Source organism: Andrena cerasifolii, chromosome 5 (assembly GCF_050908995.1).
Source record: "Andrena cerasifolii isolate SP2316 chromosome 5, iyAndCera1_principal, whole genome shotgun sequence".
Lineage (NCBI taxonomy): Eukaryota > Metazoa > Arthropoda > Insecta > Hymenoptera > Andrenidae > Andrena > Andrena cerasifolii.
Window position 1 is genome coordinate 14,662,559 of NC_135122.1, and position 17,324 is coordinate 14,679,882.

Below are 17,324 nucleotides of genomic sequence, written 5' to 3' on the forward strand. Positions count from 1 at the left end.
ATTTTAGTAACGCTCTTCTTACAATGTCTTTAATTATCAGTAACAATTCGTATCATAAATGACCCCGCCTTTATCGAGTTACTATAAGTATTTAAATAACACTGTTCAGAACAGAAAGGTACGCCATCGATGCTTTCATAATCTAGAACAAAATAGATGCGTTGAAAATCTTGTTAGATTGTAACTTAATATGCCGTGCAAGAGCTCGGTCGTGTTAAAAGACTGAAACGTTAGAACTCACAGTGCCGAATGTTTCTAACGAAAACACGTAGAACTTGCCCGCTGTTAGGCATAATGGTTTCTGAGAACGAAGGATGCAGAACATTAATGACCGTACATATTCGCCTGGTAAATCGTACCAGTTAATGAAGTAACAAGCCATCTGCATCTCGCTGCTCTGAAAATAATCACAAGTTGCAGTGTTGGTGAGCGTTAAATTTTTAGCACAACTGCAGTACGTGTTATCATAAATTTTTCAGCTTCTGAATGCTAGTAATACTACTACTAACGTCACAGCAGAATCTTTACGATTTAATGAGCTCGTAATATTATTGGTTCGAAATTGTTCAATTACTCATATATTCTTTATATAAAAATTGGAGTTTTCTGTCTTTCTTCTTTTAGTTTTTCAGAACTCTTAAAAATTCGTACGTGGCTCTTGGGATATTTCAGTAGCGGAGTACTCGAAGCATTTTTCGCAGTTTAGTGTGAAAACTTTATTCTTGTAGATTTGTAACACAATAAGTGCATTGATTGTACTACAAATTTAATTACCTCGTTGATCAGACACTCCCCCAGAAAACAGTAGCAGAACGCTAATAATATGACGGCGCAGGAGTAAATTATAAAATGTATAGTGTTCATGTCTTCCCCAGAATCGGTCGTCTGTAAAGTAATCCTATTTTTAAGCTCTTCAAATATTTGAACCTGGTTTTGGAAACACTGATAGTATCGGTATTACAATGTGCGAGACAACATTTCCCATTGATTAAGTAGAAGAATATGAATGAAAAGTCTGCGAGAACACACGAAGTGCTTCGCCATATGAAGAAGCCGGGGCATTTGCTCATGTGTAACCAATATCATCGAACATCCATAGGAGCTTATCAGGTTACCGTAAGTAATTGGAAAACCACGATGCACAAGGAAAATATCAACCCTAGCGTCTGCACGAACATAAGAGAGCTGAACGTTTCTGCCAAGGTAGTCGCCAATCTATAATTGAATCGACAATAATTATCTCGTTGCTTCGGTATTCTCTTACCAATAGGAAATATTCTAACACGCATAAAACAAACAGACTGCTATTAAATCAACAGATAAAAAGATCTTAATGAAACGGTGTGTGCAGGGCAGTCCTAGTGGGCATAGCACGTAGCTTATTTTAAGGGCCAGGAACAGTAGAATAGTGCAAACATATAGTAATACAGGGGTGACAAAAAATAAATGCACTAAAATTAAAATCTTAGAGCATATAAATATGGAGGAAGCATGCAATCGGCGAAAATGTAGACGGCGGTAAAAAGAGAAAAATGTACATGGGGGACACCCTCTCTTTTTCTAGCGCCAGGGGCGACAGCGTTTTTTTTTTATGTTAGAAGAGGGTGTCCTCCACGTATATTTTTCTCTTTCTACCGCCGTCTACATTTTCGTCCATTGCATGTTTCCTCCATGCTTATATGCTCTAAGATTTAAATTGTCCGAAAAGAAAAATGTGGCAACGTATTTCAGAGATGATTGTTTTATTGGATTGCCTATATTGTATTCTTTATTATAAGCATAACTTCACGCTTCTATCTCGGGTCCTTTGTTTTTGACAAGATGTTTAAAGAATGTGCTCAGGTGCAAAGACCAGATTTTCCCGGATTTTATCACATCCGCAGAATGGCCACCTTACTCGCCGAATCTAAATCCGATGGACTACAGTGTATGATCGATTTTGGAGGCCGGAGTCTGTGCAAAGCCCCATAAAAGTTTAAAATCGCTGAAGGAATCTTCGCCGGGAACGGGAGAGAATTTGAATTTTCGGTTGAAGAGATGCGGCGCGTAGCAGAAAATTGTACCAAGCGTTTGAAGCATAGCCATTTATTATTATGTATATTTACTTTTTAAACTTATCCAGATTTACTAAAATTATAACCGAAACTAAATGCGCATATATTTTTTGTCACTATTTGTCAATGTTTGCTGTACGTCTTATTTATACAATGTGAGTGTTTGTCGATAGACGTGCCCACAGTAGGCAAAAGTTTCAATGCAGTCCTCTAGCAAGAAGTTATTTTCTGTTTCAAACGTCTTACCGCAAAAGTTCAATGTGTCGTTCAATGAGCATCCTCATTTTCGGATAATATTTTTGCGGCTCGGTGTCGATGTTTCTGATACGATGCGATAGGATTGAGAGCTGGCTACAGAGATGAAACGTTAACGTCACCAGAAGACTGTCCGCGCCAGTTGCGCCGATTGTCAGCAGCATGCTCGTCGGTATCAAGTAAACGCAGAACAAGGCGTATGTACGCATCTCTGTCACTTCGTACACCGAATTCACTCTCATTGGTAATTCGAAAGGGAGCGTACAGTTGTCGAATTCTGTGAATTAATGGAGAACAGTCAGGGGCGAAGGTGCAGCGGATCTTAGGACTTACGATCAACTTATTTTCAAGTGCTTTATCCAGTCGTTTAAATTCGAAATGGACTGGGAACTTCAATGGCACGCGCTGAATCTCTCATTAAAGACTGAAATCTTTGTTTCTTAGAGACGTGACGGGACAATATAAACGGTTAAACTTTTTATCACTCTTTCCAGGAGAAGTCAGAAAAGGAAGTAACTCAACTGTTCCTTACAGTTGGGATTGAAAATAAAATATCAACTGCAATTCTGAATATCATCGTTTAAACTTATGAACACAGATTAGGAGAGACAGACAGCGGACAAACTTTAAGTGCAAAATAACATAATAGAACACCGTAGTATTTCGCGAATTCGTTATCAAAGAATTGAAATGATTTTTCTGGTATTCTAAGAACTTCTGTGTTTTATATGTTCAATTTTAACGAATAAATAATTAATTGAATTTAAATAAAAAAATTTAACACCCCTTATTCAATAAATGTAAGGCTAAAAATAAACTAGAGGCGCAGTAATTGGCTACCCCAAAGTAATCGGCCCCTATACTCGTCTAATCCATCTTCCTGGTAATTAGTTAAGAGGAAAGTACGGGGCAATCAATTATCGGTGTACTATTTATTTTTCTATTTATTTCCACCTCCGCGGAAGAAGAGGGAGAAGAGGCAGAAACAATGTAGACGCACGTCGAGTATATAAATTCGAGTCTCGTTGCTGGCGAAGGAAGGTACGCTTAAGCGGCCCCGAAAAAGAGTCACACCGTCGGTGGTCGGGCGAAATCTTCGACGAACTGTGACAGGCTCGTAAAACCTGGCCGTTTTGTGGATCGTGAAGGAAGTAACTGTCGCCTCGAAACACCGTAAAGCTGCGCACGCGGAATAACTGTAAGCGCGATCATATGAATGCGCGGATATCGAATGCGTTTCCTTGATCCGAGCGATAAACTCCACATTAAAATCGTGATTTATCCCGCCCGCGCATCCGTGACGCGCCGATAATGGTGGCGAGCTTAATAAAACCAGCACTTTTACCACTTTCTTCGGACCCAGAACCAACGATGCGAGTACACGCAACGTTGTTTCAAGTTTTAATTAAACACCGGTCGCCGCGACGGCATTAAGTCCCTACATTTTGCAGTTTCGGCTGATGGGGATGTTATTTCGTGGCTACCAAAGTGGAATTACGATCTTTAGTGCAACGGAATATCTGAATAATTCAAGAGGCTCGAGTTTGACAACCACGTGTTTATAATTACGCTATTGAATCTTTATACTGTTACCGTGGATTAGAGCAGTGACGAGCAACCTTTGGCCCGCGGTGGGCCAACAGTGGAAACCTAATACTCCTCCACGCGGGCCGCAATATTAAATACTTAAATACACTAATAAAAGAATTTTAATTTATGGGCTGAATTTGTTGCAGCAAGATGGGTGCAAGTCCAGTTTTTACAGTTTTTTAGTTATAGCGAGTAATATACATAAAACAAATCACACCGTTTGCTGCAGGTTTGGTGCAAATCCGATAACAAATGAGCGATTTATTAGAAATTTAGAACCTGCACCCACTGTTTTGTGCAATATTTTTATTTTAGGCAGCTCCAGCAAATAAACCATGCACATTTTCTCTGCTGCTCGTCACTGGACTAGAGGAGAATTTATAGCCAGACTTTAAAGTCCAAGCCCATTTCTCTACTACCCCGATCCGAAGACGGTTTCGTCACCAATTTGATACAAAAATCTGGACCCCTGCTGGGGTCAGCGCCTCGTCAACGAAAGGAAATTGATCTCGAGCTAGGGATCTCAGATACGCGTGGCCCCGGCGAACTTACTCGTTAAGAGACAGCTGACGATTGGCTTGGTGTAAAACAACATAGGCACGAAGAATAAAGACAAGGCCGACGAGGTGGAAAATAACGTGGCGGCCACGCTGTACCACACCACCGTCCGTCTTTCCTCCCGCGACTGGTACAAGCCCTGCTTTACATCTCTCTTCACCACTGCCAGCAAAGGTAACACGAGATGCATGTTCAGCCGAAACATCACGGCCTTCAGCACTATCAAGATGGTTGGGAACGATAGCGTGATGTTCTTCAACGTCTTCTGAAGGTCGTGCACGTTCTGCAAGAGCGTGACGATCTCCAGCGAGGTGAATATCACGACGTACGTAATGTAGAAAAAGAATCGAACGTCGTTCCGATTATCCGGCCAGAGGCCAGATAAGTTGAGCAGGCGTTTGCTCCAGGACAGCACGTTCTCGTCGTAGAACAGTTCTACGTTCAACGATATCGGCTTCTTCATAGCCGAGAACATGGTATTCCGATTCCCCAAGTGTCCTCCTTAAATATCTAAAAGATTGCGGATCTTGTTTCTCAGAGGTCTTGAGAAATCATAGAACAGCGGTGCACGTATGTGAAATTTCTTCCCATGTCGACTATAACTTCATTATCATTCCGATAAATCGTGGAGCATAATATTGTTGAGCACCGCGTCTGCAACTTTCGACACGATTCATGTTACAGCCAGATTTCTGTTCCCTCTTTCAGCCAGTTGTGTAAAGTAAAATATGTACACTACACGTCAAGGTATCGTGTTAAAGATAAGCGAGCAACGGTGAATCTTTTCCTGTCGATAGCCGATAGGCGACTGGAACTCTGAGCGGAACGATCTTCCCCTCGTGGGCGAAAAGTTCGGTAGAGATTCGTGAGCTGGACGCCGTCCAGAATCGCGAGAGCATTTCCCAATCGATAGTAGTTCTTCATTAATGCGTAATTACATATTCTGTGATTGCTGTCGCCGGACGTCGCGCGGCGTGTAGCGAGTCACGCTATCCGCGCGAATTCTCACTGCTCGATATGCGATCGTAATTTCGCCGCCAAACTCTTGTGCATACGTTAGCGGGCTGCGCTCGAGTTTCGAAAGGCAGGCACCGTGCAACAACTGGGGCTGAATCGCGGGGACAGTTGCGAAGCAATTATCAGTTTTTCCACGGTTTCGGGTCGGAAACTTTAGTCTTGCAGCGACCACTCGACGCTCAGGGTGTCTAGTAGACACTGTCTACTATGTTACGCCTGACTCTTTGTTTGTTGGGAAATGAAAGTTTCAAGTCGGATATTAGTAACGACAGTGTTTCGCGGCGATATTGGTTTATACTGTAGATGCGTTACGGAGTGGTGGTTATTAATTTGTTTAAGAAGCACCTTTCAATCCTCTGTAGATTTTTAATGAAGATTTAAGTAATGAGACAGTCAAGTTTAGAATAGGCGTAATATTCATGTTGATCGCTTAATTATAATTAAATTCCAATACGGAAGAATGCAGTGCAGGCTGCAACAGAATTTTTTAAAACAAATTTCACTATTCAGAGCCACTCAAGTTGCGAACGAAATACCTCCCATAACATCTATGCACGTATGCACTTGTATTCGCATTTGTTTTGTCAATTTTGTTTACTGTTATAAAAAACTCTGCGTATATATCGCAGTTATGGGAACACGTCTGCAGGCTCTAAATACTATCGTTATAAATATTTATATACTTAAAAATAAGTGCAGAAAGAAGTTTCATATGATCTAGGAAGGTTTATAACTTATAAGCATTGGTGGAGAGCACGCTGTGACGCAAATGAAATTTACTTCGAGTTTTATTCAACACAAGTTTATAATATTCTTTAAACTAACAATAGGAACTTTTGTACCTCTTCTTATGAGTTCATACTATAAAGGGTAGTTTCACTCCCTAAACCTGCAAACGGTCCAAAATAAAAATTTCGATTCTCTAAAACATATCCAAAAACCAAAGCAATCGGAGGCGGACACCTAAAAACCTCTCCTTATCAGTTGGACCGACACCAGTATATTTCGAAAGCCTCTGCTCTTGTTAGTGCCAACGAGAAATGTTCCTATTCCCCGATTAAAAATGAAGTTATAACTTAAATCACTATGAAAGTAAAGAATTCGAGCCTTTACGATTAAAAACTGTTATTAACTTAAATTATAAAAATTTCGACTTACACCACTATGATTCTCAGCCCTCCATATTAGAATATTACATGATACTTTCGCCTTCGCAATTTCTTTACACGAAGCTTACATTTTATGAATATTGCATTTGAAATTCGACGAGTGCGAGTCCTTCCCACCTACGCCGGCCTTCGTCTTCGATCCCTGACCGCGAGACATCCACTCCAATCATATATGTCTGTTCGTATCACCGAGATCATCAAGATAAGAATAATCGATCAATGTAATTCAGACCAGACTACCAATCGCCAAACAGATGAGGAATCCTTGTTCGAGGACGATGAAGAGCGCGTGTGCGCGCCTCCCGAGCTTGCAACCCGCTAGCGGATGCAACCAGTGTCATGCAGTCGTTGCACCGACTGCACGTGGAGAACGTTGTTCGTGCGAAGGAAAGCACGAAGATCCATCGACGTTACAGCCGCCAGATCGCTTCGAAGATCATACCGGGCCGACGAGTATCTCCAATTTAACATGAGATTCAAACGCATCGGCGCAATTGGTGGATCTTTGATCACCACCGTATGTTTGCTCTCGGGGCTCATGTATTACTTTAACCAAGGTATGTGACTTGATCAGTGGGGTTCTTATGGATCAGTGGGAGTTTTGTATGATTTTATTTGCAGTATTTAATATTTGCTTCAAGGAGAAGTTCGATGATACGTGCACTTCATTCAATGTTATTTTAAGTACCAAGTGGCTAATGGGGGATTTTATATTGATTTTTGAGAAGGTGGTGGGAGGCAATGTTGTTAATGTATTTTCCACGAGTCGATTAAGCACAGTTTCTTCTTCTGATAAAACACGCTACGAAGAATCTTTTAATTTTGCTGAACGTGCTTTCGCCTTTAATTTTTAGCTACCTTTACGTGTTGATTGAATTATTCATTCTAAAATTACTGAAGACAGCAAGAGTTCCTTTTTAACGAATTACTTTTTACGCATCGCATCGGCACGTACAGGACTTTAAAGTATTGGATTATGATAATATGTACGTGTGCTTCTTTTCAAGCGCGCGTGTATGTTGCCAATCATTCAAATTCGTACGACACGAATAATACAATTCAATAATGCATCTTCGATAGCTGCTTGCAATTCTGAAGTAGATTTCGGACCTCAAGCGGTTCTAAAGTTTCGTCAACAATTTTTTAACGTTAGAATTTATTTCCAAAATTGATGGTAAATTTCTCGTAGAGGAAGTGGGGCAAATATAGGCTAGGGTCTACATATGGGCTGGGTGAGTATTGGGTCATAGTGCGTGTTTCGCTCTATCGGAAAAGGTGTAAAAGTAGGTACGACTGAGAAGAAAAAGCAGCTGTGGGAAATAGATAATGGCTTACATTTTTTTTGGTTAACGTGTTGTGTTGCAGACTCTCTTGAAAGAACGATCTATCAAATCTTCTTAGAACTCAAAAATTTAACAGGTATGTGTGTTTTATTTATTTTTTTTAACAATAACCTCTTGAACTAATACTTAATTTGCTGTGAGCACTATGTCATTGACATTGTAAGCTTGTTTTAACATAATTTTTTGTAATGGATATCATCGCGTAGTAATTATATTCGTGGCCTTAAGCGTCCATCAGCAAATGATTTAAATACGGGCTACAAACCTGAAGACGATTTCAGCGATGTTGAATTCCATCAGGGGGAGCACCGAGATGACGAGGGTGCGAGTTGCATGTTTCGCGAAGGACTTTTCTCTGAAGACACAGTGGGGGAACTTTTGGTGAAATGTTTTCAGTGTTATATGTGGGCACACAATGCCTGCGTAGATGTTGAAAGGGACGTATACATCCGTGACGACTGTAAATACGCCCTCATTATCTAAATTTATTTTTGTTAGCATTGCGGACGTGTTTTAAAATACTTCAATCTGAAAAAATGCAGTTCTCACTTTTCTTTTAGATTATTTTAATAGTAGCCCGTACTTAGACCACACTTTCAAAAATGGATATTTTTACTTTCATTTTAAATATAGAATTTGAAACTAACATTGCTCCTCAGCTTACCTTAACTCCATATCATCAGGCAACCATATTTAACACATAGATTAAAGTGTCACATCGTAAAAAACTTCGACAGGTGCGACAAAAAATCCTGTAATACAAGTACTAGTCCAAAGTTCGACCACTTCCTCTATATTTCACCTCATTACATTTGTTTGTCTGAGAACGTCTTCCAAACGAATATTTTTATGGACACGAGGAAGGAAGGAAGTAATAGACCAATTGGGAAAAGGAGAAAATTACATAATTTATATCTTAACAAGTGTCTTTACTATCGCCTTAATGAACGCTCATTCTTCTAACTAACAGCTAGAAATGGTGCATTCATCGTCGTGTATTCATTGATGATATACGACGATTGCAAATTCAGCAATGCAGTCTGTAGCAACTACGGAGCAGGGGAAATCGCGAATTCTCCACAAATCCCATTTTCCTAATTGCAGACACCTGCCCCGTGGGAACATTCCCCTGTAAGAATACTACCATGTGTTTACCCCAAAGGGACTGGTGCAACCAGGATGTGCAATGTCCTTACGGCGATGACGAAAGTGATTGCTTTGGTATGTTAACACTCTCTAATACCATAGTTTCAATATTCAATCTCTAGGTGCGTCAAATAAAACACTGATTCGCAATGGAAAATTGTTTTGTATACAGCCGATCTTCACGGGGTGTTCGACTGGTTCGGCATTAACAGAGAGTCCGTGAAGGAAGCCTTAAGGAAATTCGTTTGCAGTAATCCACAATTTATTGTGCTCGGAAAACGGGCAGTAACGTTAAACCGCAAAATACGACACAGGAACTCGGAATTTTTCTTTTTCCAGATGACACTGACACTCCTGTTAGATGTGTGTACAACCTCAAGTGCCTCGCTACTTGCCAAGGATATTCTGAAATACCGCAAAATTTGTCTTCCCAAACGATGTCTATGTACGAAGCCCGAATACTTAAGAATCGAATTTTTTATAATATAATTTTTCATCGCATTCTCTCAGCTACTCGATTTCAAAATACTCCCCGCTCCTGTCGTTCGGCTAAATTGAAAAGTGAAACTTTAACAATTTTCTAGAGGTCTGTACGACAGTTCGATTGAACGCGTGCCAGCGGATGCTTTCGCAAGTTATTCAGAAATACGTCTATTGTAAGTTTCTAGCACGTCGATGGTATTATGCAATTCCTGGTCATAAATTTTGCGCAGAACGGAGGAAAACTGTTGTTTATAGATATCTCGATGGCACTGGCATACGTGAAATAGAAGCGGGCGCTTTCGCAAATTTGACGATGCTATTTTGGCTGTGAGTATTACCGTCGCAGGATTCTCTTTAAACGATTCGCGTGAAAGTAATTCGATATTTTTCTAAGTGCTTCGCCTTTGTGAGATTAAAAGCTTAAAGATTCAATTCGATCTTTCGAAACAATTCATAGGTGTATAGGCTACGTGCTAAGAAATGTGAACGCTGCGGGCTTAGAAGCAGTATATCCTTTTATGTAACAAATGCGTAATTTGTGCGTAGTTCGTTGGATAATAATACGATTAGTAAGTTGCTACCGGGCCACTTTACCGGCTTAATTAATTTGGAGTCCCTGAAGGTAAACAAGAACAGAATCACCGTGGCGGATTTGTCAGACTTAGAGGGAAGCAGCACTTTGAGTTTCATGTAAGTCATTCAACCACAGAACTTGAAATGCAATTTAATATCAGACTCCGATAACTTTCAAAGTACGTAGGTACGTATCTCGTGATATCCTTCGCTCGCTTAAGGGGACTAGGCAGTCGCTTTCTGTGAAAAAAAAAGAACACGGTCTTTGTAATGCATTTGTAAAAAAAATGAAAGCAAATCCAGGCGTATCCTTTTACCCAATGTTTATTATTATCATAGAGATTGAAAGTAGTTGGTACTAAATATACATGTGCTTTAAAAATGGCGGTGCTGACTGGTAAACATTTTAACATTCTTCGGTGGTTTTCAGGTAATATTGGTCGTGCAGTGCCGTAATCCAATTTCAAGATGCGATTCTTGTTTGCAACATCTGTAGTTTCGCGCCGAACCAATGAAAACTAAAATTAAAACAGAATTATTAAGAAAAAATCGGTCGTGTTTGTGCGCTACTAAAAATCCGTGACTTTTTAATTTTTTGACGAAAATGGCAAATTTTTACTGACCTTATCAGAGGTTTCGCGCGAAATGGCACATGTTTTACACATCCCGTCATTTCTTCAAGTCGATCTGAACCGCCGTTCCTTCGCAACTAGCCGAAAACCAAGAGAAAGAAAGATTCAAGAAAAACGCGTTTGAAGGTTCTATAAGCTTCACCTTTTCAGCTGCCAAATCAACAATTTTGCGAATTTTAATATAAACCAAGCGGCATTTTATTAAGGAAAGATAGTACTTTCGGAAAGTGCAATAAAAAATCGATTTTTCGACTGCCTAGTCCCCTTAAGAATACCTTCTCGCATTACTTATCAAGGAGAGAAAAATAAAAAGTAAAACCTCTGCTAATTCCATAAGTATCGTGTCTAACAATGTTTACTAATTCGATCATGATAAATACTTGTCAGTGTCACTGAGAAGTGTCTAAAACACATTACACCGTTGTAGAGACTTAAGAGAGAACAATTTGACATCGAAAACACTGAAACTACCGCAACTACCAGCCCTACACGAGATGTAAGTCCACATCCCGCAGCAGTCTCAAGTCCCAACGGACTATTTTACCGATTCAAACGAAATTTCCAGCCTACTGGACGAAAACAATTTCGAGTCCATACCAGACACTCTGTTCGTTAGTTGCCCGGCGTTAACATTATTGTACGTACGTATGTAGAAATGTTGAGACAAAAAAAAAGAGCTCAAACGATTCCCTTGAGCGGCAACGAATCGGCAAATGATATTGAACGATCATCCAGGAGCATGCAGAAGAACAAGATAAGAACCATCGGGGCGGATACGTTTCAGAATTTGGAGCAGCTCGAGGAACTGTGAGTTGATGGAAAACTCGCGAATGCCTCGCATGAGAATTACGCCCGCCGTTTATCACGATGTGGTACGAAGTGAATCTTCATTTTCAGCAATCTGGCGTTCAACGAAATAACGAGCGTCCCGCTGAATGTGTTCCAGCCATTGAAAAATCTGACCAGGCTGTAAGTATACGAGGCACCGGTATCCACATAAATTGTAACGTTACACGTCTTATGGTGCGCGCGTGCTTGCCGCGTATTTACCCGATATTTACCGTCGGACACGCCGTTAGAAACGCAAACGAGAGGAACGTCACGTATGCCGTGCGCGTTAAAACTTTTATTTATCCCGGCAGCACGTACGAAAACGTGACAGCCGCGACGGTTCGCGTTGGCGGGAATTAAACGAATCCGATGTGCTTTTTATTTATTACACACGTTAACAGTCGCCACGAATTGCAGAGCTTTGGGCTACAATCAGCTTTACAATTTACCGGTGGCGGTGTTGAGTCCGTTGGTGAGACTTCATTCTCTGTGAGTTCCAGCCAATCTACCATTAGCGACTCCTCGTTTCTTTTATTGCTTGTAATTGCGCAGTCGGGTGGAAACGTAGCTTCTGTAGTAATTGTGACGATTCTAGGGACTTGGAGGGCATAAGCTTGGAGACCCTAGAGAAGAACGCGTTTGACGTGTTCCTGCAGCTGGAGAACGTGTAAGTAGATCCAGTCGCGATTGGTCAGACGCGATTCTTTCACTGTTGTTCTCTCGCGGCTCTCGCGAGTGTGTTTATTTACTAGGGCTGTTATAAATATTTGAATACCAGATAATTGGAGCTCTAGTGTTTACTTTTGTTGCGCGATATGTTCCGCTGGGCTTCGATCGAGCAACTACATCCCCTCTGGTGATTGCCAAACGTGTGTTTGCAGATATTTCAAGAAATTTCACTACTGCGCGACCTACGCGCCGAAAGTGAAATGGTGTCGGCCTTCCAGCGATGGTAAGACACCAGTGCACTTTATTTAGGGAATTTCGGACACAACATCCTTCGTTTACAACGTCCAATTAATCTAGATTTCTATTTCAGTTATCAGACTTTTTTACATCTGCCCGTATAGTATTCATAAATTGTACTGTAAGATGCAAAAAGGGCCTCGGTGCCAAAAGTCAGTTTCCAGAAAAGTGAAGTTGTTGTAAAACTCTCTATAATATCGGAATTATGTAATAAATTAATCAGTGAAATTAATTAATTATAGCCCTCTCAGACCCTTCTTGCATAAAATGGAGAAATACAGAAAAAAATGTGGTTAACATTATTTTTTTCTCACTTACTTAATATTTGCATAATATTTAAAACAAATATAGAATGTTGAAAAAATATAGTCATAAAAATAATCACAGAAAAATAGTTACTTAGATACGAGTAAGGGTCAGTTGGTCAACATCGATTCACCAAATCTACCATCTCTCTGTCAATTTGAAAGATACAGCAATGAAATTTAGAGAGCACATCTAGAAAAGAATTGAGCAATCTAATTATGCGTTTTAGCCCTGCATCCAACAGTAAAATTCTAGTAGCACCCATAATGAGTTGCCAAACAATTTAACCGACGACATCATTCTCAAAATTAAAATTCAAAGAACCCTGTTAAAAGAAACACGATGTTCACTGATAGATGAGTGATAATCCCCATGAATTTTCTGCTCAGGTGTCTCGTCGTTGTCTCACTTACTCGACAAGATTCTGCTGCGGACAGCAGTATGGGTAATATCGTGTGTCACCTGTATGGGTAACGTGCTTGTTCTTTGGGGAAGACTCACGGCCAAGGACGAGAATCGGGTGTTAACTATCATCATCAGAAACCTGGCAGGTTGGTTGCAAGTTCGAAGTACGACCACAATTGGTAGACCATATCCGAGTCTGATATCGCCGGTCATAAATCATTGGATAACGTGGGTGTGGTATGGGATTCGTATAATCCTTTTGCAGTATCCGATATGCTGATGGGAATCTATCTGTTCGTAATCGCCCTGGCGGATATGATATTTCGCGGCAATTACAATCAAGTCGCCGGTACCTGGATGTCCTCCTGGGCGTGCACCATTGTAGGAGTTTTGGCGATGACATCCTTGGAGGTATGCTTCGTTTAACACTCCGCACATTACCATGTTACATTTAATATTACCCTCAATTCATTCGAGAAGTCCTCTAAATGCAGAGAGGTGAAAGTAAAATGCGATACCAACGAATATATCAATATCATGAATTAGAATATCACACTTCACTTGTAAAACTTATGATATACTATCAGAATACTTTAAAATATGAAAAAAAATACGTCCGTAACGTCTGTAAAGTTCCATAAACTCTGATGGCGCGTTCCAAGTGTTTCCTCGATTTGGCAACGTGATATAAGAGAGTTGGCCCTGGTGTTAGTTAAATGCAGACATTATTTTTTTTTTAACATGTAATACAGATTAGATTGAAACAATGCCTATGGGCTGTGTCTGGAGAGGTCGAATGGTGCAGGGTTAACGTATTGAAATAGTAATCGATCTGTCAAGGTTTCAGTATTGATCCTGTCGTTCATGTCTGTGGAACGATATATGCTAATCGTGGCACCACTGAAAGGTCACCGTACCATGACACCACAGACGGCATCTGCGTCGATGATCATCATTTGGATCATCGGAATTACCCTCGCCCTCGTGCCAGGTTCGTCTTAATGGCTCTTGCTCGTTCACGGTGTAGGATCCTTGATAATATCTAATAACCTGTCAAGATGTCAAGCTGCTTGTTAACCCGCTGGCTATGATAACGTAATACGAGCTCGGCAAGCTTCTCTTATTTTCTCGCTTTGCGAATCAATTAATTGTCGCGACGTTTACTCCTCGACTATTCGAAAGTCAACGAGGTGATTTGAAATTAGATACAGTGTACAGTAGAACTGTAATTATTCTAATAATTCGACAAATCTTAAATTACGAATTATCACGCCGAATAGTCGAGTGTTCCAGTCTCAAATTCGATTTCACTGGTATTTGAATATTCAAATGCTTACATTACTCGAATATTCGTCGCAGCCCTGGTCTACAGCATTGGCTTTAGAGATTCGAATCTTCGATTCTTTAGATAATTTGGATTGCTATTTTTTGGAATGTAATTGCCTGCGGCGGTGTTACATTAAAGAAAAGGATAGGTATTTTGGTAAAAATAAAATTGAATATTCAGATGTAGAGTCTTGAAAGTAGTATACGAGAATAACGAAGGGCACAGCAGAATTCTTGAAATAATTGTAAACTCTTTGAAAGTTATCCACTGGCGAAGCAGCACGAGATTTTACGGCGTCAACGGGATGTGCTTCCCTTTGCATATCGACGATCCGTATTTAGTTGGATGGGAATATAGTGCCTTCATTTTCTTGGGATTGAATCTCACAGGGTAAGAAATAGCATCGGTACGAAGAAAAGGGAATAAAGTGTAATTTTCCTTTTTCACAACGAGGATCTAGAAAGTTTGTAATCTCCAGGATCGTTCGTATTACAGATTAATAACAATTGGTTACGTTTACGCGGGGATGTTTGCGAGCATTTGGAAAACGAGGCACGCTTGTTCGTTGTCCGTTGGAGATTCTGAATTCGCCATGAGATTTTTCTTGATCGTGTTAACGGATGCTGCTTGCTGGGCACCGATTATCATTCTCAAAATCAAGGCTATGATGAAGTATCCCATCCCAGGTGATCAGCCTTTATTCGAAATATTTGCCTAATAAACTGATAATTTGTTTGCGAGTCTTTGGAAACGAATTCGTTACTTCCACGTGATACCAGTGCTTTTCTTAGCGGATCTTCATGCCTGGGTGGTAGTGTTCATTCTTCCCGTGAACAGCGCGGTTAATCCATTGCTGTACACATTCACCACTCCGAAATTCCGAGAGAGGCTAAGCGACGGGTGGTTTGGAAAAGTGCGTAACTACGTGACGCGAAAATCTTCCACTGATGGTTCGTACTTATTCTCGGCTATACTACTGTACATTCCAGTTTCGCGTTAATGCGAAATTGCTGTTATTAAAAAAATCCTTAAACGTGTTAACTGAGGATCAAATAGTGTCTCGAAAGTTAGAAGAAAATTTAATAATTAAATCGAGTCTACATTGCGCGACGAATTCCAAAAGAAGAAGTGAAAGGCTAACTTTAAACTGTCTACGTTTACGAGGCAGAATCGACGAGTTTCGATTTGTTTCTCACTATCGTTTGTTTCAGATTCCCAACTATCCACAACAAGCAACAAAAATGTCAAGTTCTCACCGTCAAGCAGAACTAACTGCGATAAAAAAATACCACCGCTGATTGGATTTAATAATGGTAAAACCAATCCCGGAAAGCGCGATCATATTTTGTAAGTTTTGTATTATATAGTCAGACCTTTTGCTACTCAGAAATTCAAGAAGGCAGCTACTTTTTTGCAATATACACGTCAATTTGGTTACACCTATTAACCGTCGTTGAGATACTCGTTGATAAAAGAAAAACTGTTTTATCAAATATTGTTGTAGCAACGTACCAAAATAAATAGACGAGTTCTGTGATGAACAAATATACAAGTGTTCAACCGTTAAACTGTGTCTATCTCTTAAACAAAAAGTGTACGAGAAAACTGCTACTTTGATAACTGTGTTAACAAGAAAATTGGCTCCATCGTAGTTAAAAAAAAAATTAGTTCTCAGATGAATTTCTTTAAAAAATTCTAGTTTCTTCTTAAAAAATAAATACGTGTCACATATGCCCTACTATCTCGTGCACAAACTTTACAGGACAATTTTTACATATAAAGCAGTCGAATTAGTAAAATTAGGTCCCAAGTGAACATAGTATCATCTTCCTTAAAATACTAAAGCTGCATCAGTAGAGTCGTCATCACGACAACTTCACAGTATCAGCGTCTGCAAGTTAATCCAAGTTTACCCCATTTGCGACCAATTCTTGTCAGTTATCGTGCGTAAAAAAAAATTTCGCTCGATCGTTCTCGCAGAATTCGCTGGCGATTTTACTACAGGCATCCGTCGTGCAAAAGTTTCCACCGTGCAGGCCCGAAGACACGCCAGCGCTCTGCACTCCTACGCAGGTGTCGTTGTCTAAACCGTACATAAATTACTCCTAACGAAGGCTACGTACGCGTTCGAAAAATTTATCGCATCCATTCCGATCTACCGGCAAATCGTGCTCGCCGCGATGCTGCACCGTTATCGGCGAGCCCTTCGGGTCAGCTGCACGATTTTCTTGATTGTGCAACGAAGAATAACCGGCTCGCTTTTTGTCACGCGCGTGTACGGCCGTGCTGTGCCCTGCTCATTTTCGATGTTCGACCAACGTATATAATGCCTGTCGTATTTCACTACCAACTCCCGAATGCCTAATTAAATCGAAGGCTTGGGACGTTAAGAGCCTCGTCTGAAGAGGCTTAATGAATTGGAGCCGAAAGGTGAAAATGATTCTCGGTATCGAAGGCCCCTGGTCTTTTTGTATCTTCTTTTAATGTTCAGAGTATCGCAGCATGGGAACTCGAGAACCGTCTTCGACACACAATTGGCCATTATATTTTGAGAGGGAAAGTACTCCCCACTGACACGCGTCTCTTGATTATTTGATATTTTATATGGGAAGCAGAGACATACTGAAAACTTCTAAATGAAGTTAGCAATACAACGTAAGATGTATTCA

At 40.4% G+C, this 17,324-nt stretch overlaps 2 protein-coding genes across 3 annotated transcripts; one reads left to right on the top strand and one right to left on the bottom strand.

Moving 5' to 3' along the window:
• Positions 1-5: 5 nt before the first annotated feature.
• Positions 6-5,128, bottom strand: LOC143369320 (odorant receptor 82a). The gene is made up of 6 exons (XM_076813116.1): positions 4,452-5,128; positions 2,301-2,586; positions 1,116-1,215; positions 775-885; positions 242-397; positions 6-142 (listed from the first exon to the last, which is right to left on the bottom strand). The coding sequence occupies exons 1-6, from the start codon at positions 4,930-4,932 to the stop codon at positions 92-94; spliced, it is 1,185 nt and encodes a 394-aa protein (XP_076669231.1). The 5' UTR covers positions 4,933-5,128; the 3' UTR covers positions 6-91.
• Positions 5,129-6,716: 1,588 nt separating this feature from the next.
• On the top strand, positions 6,717-16,303 carry Lgr3 (Leucine-rich repeat-containing G protein-coupled receptor 3). Of its 2 annotated transcripts, XM_076813114.1 has the most exons (22): positions 6,717-7,200; positions 8,009-8,062; positions 9,091-9,207; positions 9,305-9,382; positions 9,472-9,577; positions 9,717-9,788; positions 9,871-9,942; positions 10,162-10,305; positions 11,248-11,316; positions 11,386-11,457; positions 11,556-11,627; positions 11,718-11,789; positions 12,069-12,140; positions 12,247-12,318; positions 12,533-12,603; positions 13,313-13,474; positions 13,594-13,739; positions 14,169-14,319; positions 14,916-15,045; positions 15,151-15,341; positions 15,447-15,605; positions 15,867-16,303. In XM_076813114.1, the coding sequence occupies exons 1-22, from the start codon at positions 6,969-6,971 to the stop codon at positions 16,004-16,006; spliced, it is 2,454 nt and encodes an 817-aa protein (XP_076669229.1). In that variant the 5' UTR covers positions 6,717-6,968; the 3' UTR covers positions 16,007-16,303. The 2 variants fall into 2 exon arrangements, with proteins under 2 accessions (XP_076669229.1, XP_076669230.1); XM_076813115.1 differs by lacking the exon at positions 8,009-8,062 and having other exon boundaries at positions 6,718-7,200; positions 15,867-16,302.
• The last annotated feature ends 1,021 nt before the right edge of the window (positions 16,304-17,324 follow it).